At 34.2% G+C, this 9,139-nt stretch overlaps 1 protein-coding gene across 1 annotated transcript; it reads left to right on the top strand.

The window, feature by feature from the left end:
• The first annotated feature begins 244 nt into the window (after positions 1 to 244).
• On the top strand, positions 245 to 6,934 carry LOC115985108 (vacuolar protein sorting-associated protein 52 A-like). The gene is made up of 8 exons (XM_031108077.1): positions 245 to 252; positions 408 to 432; positions 486 to 581; positions 2,536 to 2,637; positions 3,384 to 3,467; positions 5,202 to 5,344; positions 6,177 to 6,266; positions 6,368 to 6,934. Exons 1-7 carry the CDS (start codon positions 245 to 247, stop codon positions 6,199 to 6,201), a joined length of 483 nt encoding a protein of 160 aa, XP_030963937.1. The 3' UTR covers positions 6,202 to 6,266; positions 6,368 to 6,934.
• Positions 6,935 to 9,139: the final 2,205 nt, after the last annotated feature.

Below are 9,139 nucleotides of genomic sequence, written 5' to 3'. Positions count from 1 at the left end.
TGCAAGTCCATGTTTGGGGACTTGTCTGTGGAGGAGGATGCCAGCAGGTAGGATTCATCCTTATGTTTCTGCGTCTTGATTCATTTACAAATACATTATATTCTCATTCCTGTTATATGATGACATTACCCGGTTCATCAGCCTCCAGTTTGAATATGGCATCTTGAAAATACATTTGGTTTTCATGTTTGACAGTGATGATATATCTTTGGATGGCTAGAGCAAGAACTGGAAGAATGCAAAAATGATGATGTAAGTAATTCCATATCATTTCCTTTGAAAATTCATTCCTTTAGATATATATTTTTTATCAACGGTCCTTTAAGCTGCAATTCTTTATTTATTTTATTTCTTTTGCTTTTTCCTTGTACATTTTAATCGTGTTTTATTATGTAAATTGTTTTCAGTTGCTTACCGGAAGAATGCTTTCATGTTTATTTTTAGAGGTTTATATATTTATGACCCCCGTCTCTTTAATAATGTAGGTAGTTGCAAACATACTATTTGAAGGTACAAAATTAAGGGAGTATACAAAGGGGGTTGAGAACAATTTACGGAAAGTTGAATTGGACTCGATTCAGGTTTGTGCTTACTTAACGAAATCCTTTTTTGCCAATCAATAGTTTTATAATTCATAGAGACATGATTTATTTTTGTAAACTTTCTTACTAGGCTTTGCTTTATTTTAACCGGAAAATTGTCTCACGTAGCTCATAGTTCTATGAAGTTCACAACATAAAAGTGTTTGATGCTTTGTTGCCTGAAATCCTATAATTATCCATATAAAAAAAAAATAGTGTAAAGAGGCTTCTCTTCTATGTCAGGAAGTCTTCTTTGTAATGCTTGGTTCTCCACTTCTACATCATATTATATTGTGCAAAACTTTTTCTTCTTCTTTGATTCGTAAGTTTACATGCAATTAGTGAGTTTTGGAACCCAAAACCTTACCCTCCGCCCTTTCTTATTGAGGAGGAGGTGACGTGTTAGCTAGAGCCCATTAGCCATATTGTGCAAAAACTTTGTGGAGCATTGCTTCCTTTCGGAAAGCTTATTGTCATGAGATCATTTAGTTGGTGATTTGGGTGTCGACTCACCATCACTGTTTTTTCATAATGAATTATGGAAAGTTGGTTTTAGTGTCTCATGAGACACTTTTTGCTGAATGTTTTGTTAGTGTAGTTATCCAAGTTAAAACTAGTGGTGATTAACAAATAGACCATGCAGTTATTGGATTGTGATTTATTTGTGTGAAGTTTTGAGAAGCTTTGGTATCAGATCTGGAAGTTTATATTACCGTATCTGCCCTATATTCTAGTACTTTCATATTGCCCAAGTTTCATGCTACTATCATTGTTTCCTTGTGCCAACTTTCTTTGACTGGTTAGATTTTGGACCAAATATATTTTTTTCTGTCCCACCCTTTGTCAATTAACTGCATGGCTCTGTTATCATTTTTATCCTTGTACTCCAGACACATTCTCATTCTCTTAGAGTTGGCAAAGTAAGCCCTACCTCATCTAGTTAGGCTTGCTTGTCTAGGTAGCCTGCATTTAAGGTTATAATAATTAGGTGTAGCACTTGGAGCTAATGGGCCATGAAGGAGGACAGCTTTAGTGACATACACTTTGGGGGCCTTTGGTTCGCCGTGATGTTCAATTACAGCATAATATTACGTTATTGTAATATTACATTAATGTAATCTCAATACAAGAATACAACATTACATTGTTTAGGAAGGGATGAGATTAAGATGATATGATATATTTTGTAATTTTAAATTATAGTAATGTTAGAAAAAATAAAATAAACCAAAAATTTTAATGTCACATTATCGTAATATGCATCATATCAATGGTACATCATAGCGAACTAAACGCCCTTTCATGATGAGCTCTGGTTTATGGTTATTTTTTGGTCATTATTATTAATTAGGTATTTACAATTCTTTAAAATAGTTGTTCTACTTGTGTTGGACATTTTAATTTGTTCTCCTTAGGTTTTGAGTTTGACCAATTTAAAATAGTTCAAGTTGTTACTGTTAGCTTGTGTGCCATTATGGGTTTTACAACTGGCCCAAACTTGCCCTAAAATTGTTAGTTTCCAACTTTAGTTACCTTAAGTGTCGCTTTGGCCATGGCATGTGCATGATCATATCTCCTAAGTGAATAGTTGGAGAAGCATCAGATGTTGCAGGTTGTCTCAATTTATGTGTATGGGGAAGATGTGCTTGAGAGCATGTGTATGCACATCAACTAAGAATAAGACTTTTTTGACTTGTTAGATTGCTCATCCTTTTTGTTGTATTGCTCTTCTGTGGCACTATATTAGATTATAGAAACAAGATTTATTTGGTAAGAATTTAAATAGAAAATGTGTGTTTGGTTTATTTTGATTTTTGATTTTTTTTTTCATTCATTGGTAAAGATTTGTGTCGCAGAGATACCTTTAGAATCCTTTTTGAGTACTCTTTTATTATATATTTTATAAAGATTAAATGTTTTTTATTGCATTAAAACTTCTTCTTCAACGTTGCAGGATTACATAAAAGAAAGTGATAATTTAGTGTTGCTTCATGATCAAATTCGTGAATGTGATAGAATCTTGTCACAGATGGAAACTCTCCTCAGTGGATTTCAAGTATGTTGTCCCTTACTTTGCAATAAGCAATTATTTACTTGCTTGCAGCTTCATTGAGACTGTTTCTCATTTGTTTTATACTGATAAAATATATTTTGATGGATATACACAATTGATCACCCTCTAATAAAACATATTGGCTGAAAATGTAGTTGCATATATCTTTGTCACTTTGCAATGATCATAATTTTTTTTAAAAAAAATTCTTGTATATGTTGACAAAATTATATACATTGTTTTTGCTCAGGGACAAGATTATATGCATTCTTGATTTTAGTAGCGGTTCCTGGATATAAATCACTACCTCACATAAATACCATAAGTTATACATGTTTTCCATTAGTCTATGGTAGTAAAATTTCCCTTTTTCCCAATGCTGGTTACTTTTTGCAAGTACGCTATTTATAAGCTGAAAAAGATTGTAGGAATTAGCTTTATATCACTGCTGCTTTAAGGATGTCATAACTAGTGCAGTCATTTTTTCCCTCTCCTATACATCCATTTGTCAAAATTGATAGTGTTTTTAATTCAACTGTTATATGTAAATAAGGAGAATATGAATCACAAACTTTAGATGCATTTAATGGTATAAAGGCTCTATTTGTTTAACTTTCTTTTTACATTGATTCTTGCAGAATTATTTGTTGTTGTGTTGTTTTGTTTTTTATCCTCTTCTTTTAGTAAAACCCCAGGGTTTGAATTCTACTTTTCAATGAAGGTTTTCTCCTTACCTCTTTTTGTCCCAGGTTGAAATTGGTTCCATAAGTTCAGACATAAAAGTCCTCCAAGAGAAGTCTATGGATATGGGCCTGAAGCTTAAGAATCGTAAGGTATCATTGTTTGTATGAGTAGCTCCGCTTCATTGTTTGTTTGGAGTTTAAATTTTGAGAACCACAGAAACATGCTTGTATATCTATTAGATGTTAATGACCACTAGTTAGTAAAACAAAAACATAAGAAAAATTGTATTTGTTTGAAGTTCCTCTTGGGGGTTATATGTGCTTTTTCAATGATATTTTGTGGCAACAATTTCTCAGCAGGGGATAAAGCTAGCTGAGTAATGATTCTTCAATTGGTGATTTGTGATATGACCTAGTTGGATTGCATTCCTTGTCTTTTTCAATGACAAGTTTCTTTCTCTTTTAGATTTATGCAGTTTTTGTAATTGATTGTCTACACCAGTATATCTCCTGTATACTTGGGTGACTCTTTTTTCTGATTTATATAATCTTATTACTTATCAAAAAAGAAAGGGTACCATTTTTGAATTATTATTGATATGCAAAATGTTTTTGTGCTGTGATAACATTTTACTTCTTTTTGGAGTTAAAAGAACACAACCGAAAAAAGTGTGAAAATGTGGGGAAAAACTTTTTCGAAGTTTTTCTATCTGAACAATTTTCCTGGAAGTGGGCCATTTGAGTAATGCCAAAGTGACATCTCTAAATTATTGTTCTATAAACCTTTCCGTTTTTCTTATGATTGTTCTATGTTCTATAAACATTCGGCAGAATCAAAATTGGCAAAGTTTGTCGAAGACATTATAGTCCCTCCAAGGATGGTTGACATAGTCGTTGACGGAGAGTTATTTCTAATTTTTGTAGAGCCTGCGTTTTTACTGTTACTGTCATAATTGCTATTATTACATGTTTCTCGTAGCTTTCAAACTTGCTCACAGATGGTCTTGGCTTACAAACTTGCTCATTGATGTCCTCATCCAAAAAATTGTTTTTGTTTACCCTTCGTTTACATGTCCGTTACTTAAAAAGAAGAAGAAGAGTTTCAGTGATTTACCCATCCAATGAGATTATCAGGACTTTGGTTATTCTTTAATGTTTGGGATTTGAATTATGAGAAAAGCATTGATACATTAATCTGAGAGAGGTCTATTTGTGCTTCATTTATTTTGGTTTACAGTTGCCTTAATTAAGAAGGCTCCTTTTTTAATATTTTGCTACAAGCTTTACCCTTTTGCCTTGATACCAATCACATCAAGCCTTGGATGGCAGAATGGGATTTACATATGCTCTTTTATGCTTGATTTATATCATTGTTATGTCCTTGTAAGGCTTGCTAGGTTGGTTTGAGGGAGAACTTAATGTGTGGAAAAATGTGTTTACTTGAAATGATTAACTGTTCTCATGTTCTCTCTCGCCCCTCCCTTATTGTATTAGTGATTCAATCATTGCATGATGGGTTACTTATCGAAAAAAAAAAAAAATCATTGCATGATGGGGTTATTGTGGATTGATTGTGGAAAGATCTGGTCATCTGCTTCATTTGCTGCCCATCTTTTTTTTATTAAATTGCAACTTAGAGTAGCACTTTCTAGATGTTTTATGCTTATATACATGATTTAGGCTCTTCTGATATTCACATTATAGGTTAAAGTTGATTTGTTAATATGCAGGACATATCTATAACACAATTGAGCTACAACATACGTCCTTGAATGTGCATGGTGTACAGTCCATGTTGCTTCCTGGTTAACATAGTGATTTGGGAGATTTTTGTGTTCTGTTTCTTTTATTGCTGTTAACATACTTGCAGTGGAATTTGTCCAGATCAATGATGAATACATGAGAACTCTTGAGATTCTGAGTAAGAAGCTGAAGTTTGTAGAAGTGGATCCTATGGTCAAAGCTTCAAAAGCTCTGAAAGACGTTCAACCTGAGCTTGAAAAAGTTAGGCAGAACAATCTGCAAAGGTTATTGACTAGAATTACTGGATGCTTTGGTTGATGATGATTATTCAATTTCTTGTGTTATTGTATGTTTTAAACCTACCAAAATATTAATGTGAGAGCCCCTGTACAATGTCATGCATATCATATACACTAATCTGCCCATGTACATATTTGGATACAATATTGTTTGTATGGACTGTTTAATTATCAATTAGTAATAGCAGTCCTTATTGTGCACAGGAAGAATCCCAAGCTTGTGACTTGATGAGTTAACACTCTTGTGACCATTTCAATCATATATGTTAGAAAGGACTACAATTTGACATCTGTAACTTGAATAGAGTTGGTTATTAGTACTTAGGTTTGATACTTGAACATAATTTTGTTGACTGAATATTAGTTTTGGTCAACATTTTAATCTATATTTACTGATAATCAGATGTTTTTAGTTTGCTTCTTCAACTGAAGTTAGAGTTTTGAGGTAATTGCTAAGGTCAAAGATTTCCTCAAGGCAAGGGTAGGGATAAAAGGTTTTTTTCAACAATTCTCGTCTTAGTTAGCTTCAACAGAAGGTAGCCAATCCAAATTTCATTCATTTGATAAGGATTCAACATGTACATTGTATAGTATTGAGGCCAGAATGTCTTATTAATCAAAATTTGAATAGTGACCATTTTGTACTGAGAACCTTTTAGAATTACAGTGACCATTTGATGAATTGTATGTATGGCCAAACTTTTTCTTTGTGCTGAACTTTACTGTAATGAAATGACACATTTCTTTGTTTCAGTGGAATTCATTTTGTTGCCAATCAACTCTCTCATTTATCTTATATTTCGTCTGCCTTGTGCAGTATTCAGTTTTTGGTTCATCATTGACTATTGGAGGAGTGATTGGTGGATTAGTAAGTGGAAGGATTGCAGACCTTTTTGGTCGGAAAGGTGTAAGTTTCTTTTGTCACCTTTTTGTATCTTAAGGCTCACTGTAAACTTGTAAATCTATAAACTTTGTTTGTGTGTGTTTCTTTTTACTATTGTAATGCAGGCAATGTGGTTCTCTGAAATCTTCAGCTTGGTAGGGTGGCTCGCCATTGCATTTGGAAAGGTGCTCTCTCTTGTCCTTCATTCCAGTTACGCTGCATTTGATTGTCAATATGTTCAAGTAATAAGGCAAACCGGAAGTGGTGGAAAGGGTTGTAAGTTCTAACCAACTTCTATAACTTGTAATAACCCTAGAATCTTTTAGGAGCCTCAGGATTTATAATAAAAAACCTTCAATCAACAAATTGAGAAAAAAATTAGGGAGTATTAAATAACTGAATATATTATTGATAGCTTTGCCTTGAAGGCTAGTAACTCCCTTTCGTTATGGTAACAATTCTACACTTAGTAAACGCTGGACATATAGAAGATTAATATTGATTTTCTAGGATGATAATTAAATATTCTTGACTTTTAATCCCAATTCACCTTGTCTTGCATTTTCTCAATGAAGTCACACGAAGCATCAGGATGTTATGGAAGGAACTATTCTTAGAATGAGTTCCAACTCCCAACTAGTTTTGAAAAGAAAACCTTCTGATTATACCTAATATCTTACTTTTTTTTATCTTTTTTTTTTTTCAAGTTACTTCCATTTGTTATTTTCATGGAAGTTGTGGAAGGGCCAAGATATTATTCGAAATCAACATGAATCAGGTCAAGGGAATCACTCATTCTACATTTTCTCTGCTGGGTTTCAATCACTAATGGAGTTCACTATTTGTTATAGAACATTTGGTGGCTCGATCTTGGGAGACTTTCATTGGGAATTAGCATTGGAATTTTTTCCTATGTGGTAATTTATCTGTGTTAACATTTGATGTATCTATTTAAAAGACACAAAATAATGCTCAAGTTCTTATACCAAACAGGTACACATTGCAGAAGTAACACCTAAAAATCTTAGGGGACCATTTGCATCAGCTAACGAGGTATAATGAAATCATTGTGGCTTTAAACCAATCTCCAACTCATTGTTAACATACCAATGCTTTGTCAAGAGCGCAGTTGCTCCTAGCTTGTGGTGTTTCACTAATGTATTTCATCGGAAATATCATTACCTGGCGTACCCTAGCATTAATAGGTAACTTGTTTCTTGGTCCTTCACTAGTCACTAAATTATGGTCATCTGAAGGGAAATCTGTTAAAACAATAAAATTGGTTTCATTTTCAGGTACTACTCCATGTCTTGTACAACTAATGGGATTATTCTTCGTTCCAGAGTCTCCTAGATGGCTGGTGGGTCCAAATATCTTTATGGGAATGTAATTTATATGTTGTTTTAATTTTGTGACTAAAAAGAAGACGATTTAGAAGTATTAGTGAAGAAGAGAAAGATCAATTTTTATGACATGTAACAATATTTTTTCATTATTTCATGACTATATATATGTGTCTCAATTGGACTTTATTGTAGATGTGGGATTTATATTATGGGTGAAAGCTAGTAGAAGTATATCACTATGTTGGTATTGGCTAGCACGTGCAGCCCAAAGTAGTTCTGAAAAAAATAGGATTGGGTACCAACCTGCCAATTTGCAAAATCGTCAACATTGGGTACCCAGTCCTATTTTGAAAATTGGCAGGTTGGTACCCGAGCTTGGTGAACTCAGGTACCTTGTGAAGTACCCGAGTCCACCAAGCTCGGGTACCAACCTGCCAATTTTCAAAATTGTCAACATTGTACCCAGTCGTATTTTGTTCATTTGCAGGTTGGTACCCGAGCTTGCTAGACTCGGGTACTTCACAAGGTACCCGAGTCCACCAAGCTCGGGTACCAACCTGCCAATTTTCAAAATTGTCAACATTGTACCCAGTCGTATTTTGTTCATTTGCAGGTTGGTACCCGAGCTTGCTAGACTCGGGTACTTCACAAGGTACCCGAGTTCACCAAGCTCGGGTACCAACCTGCCTATTTCCAGAACTTACTTGGGACAACTGAAAAAAAAACTAGGCAGATTAGTACCCGAGTTCACCAAGCTCGGGTACCAATCTGCCTACTCCGGAATTACCCAGTCCAAATTTCACAACAGAAAAAAAATGACTGTCAGATTAGTACCCGAGTCCACCAAGCTCAGTACATGGGTAATTCTCTTTTTTTTTTGAATTGGCAAGAATTAATTAGAATGGTTTTGTATCTTCTTTCAGTTTTTCTTTTTGCGTCTTTCAGTATCTCAGTATTTATCCGTCATGTGATGATTTACTTTAAAGTTGTAAATCATGAATCAGACCAATAGGAAAGCATTGAAAAGCTTTAGCTGCCCTGATTATCATCAAGAATGTGACCGAAATTATTATCATCATCAAAGCCTGATTCAAGAAGCGATAAAAATGGAGAAAAATATCAAATAGAAATCTACCATTGATTAGTCTTGAAGGGCAATCATATTATTTCTTGTATCAAACTTGAGATCCTGGCTTAGTTTGACATTACGCAACATGTACAGCAACATAAAATCATGTCTTTGGTAGTACTAAAAAGGATATAAATCTAAGCACCCATAAAAGCATTTCAAGCCTTTCAAGATGAGAGTAGTATGATAACAAAAAGGAGATCAAAGGCAAGGCCCACTAATAATGATAGCCATGCCATAAAAGGAAACTATAACAATATTAGTAGTTAGATGAGCAGTTGGCAGCACTTCCAACTCTTGGCATGCCGACATTTTCCCTCTTCGACTCTTCATCCACAGTGAAAGTTACACCACACACCTGACCAGAAATTTCCACCTTGGCACAGGCTTCACCTCATTAAGGGGGTGTTCATAACTCCTCA

This window comes from Quercus lobata, chromosome 4, assembly GCF_001633185.2.
Source record: "Quercus lobata isolate SW786 chromosome 4, ValleyOak3.0 Primary Assembly, whole genome shotgun sequence".
NCBI classification, from domain to species: Eukaryota; Viridiplantae; Streptophyta; class Magnoliopsida; order Fagales; family Fagaceae; genus Quercus; species Quercus lobata.
This window is presented reverse-complemented; position numbering and strand designations above follow the sequence as displayed.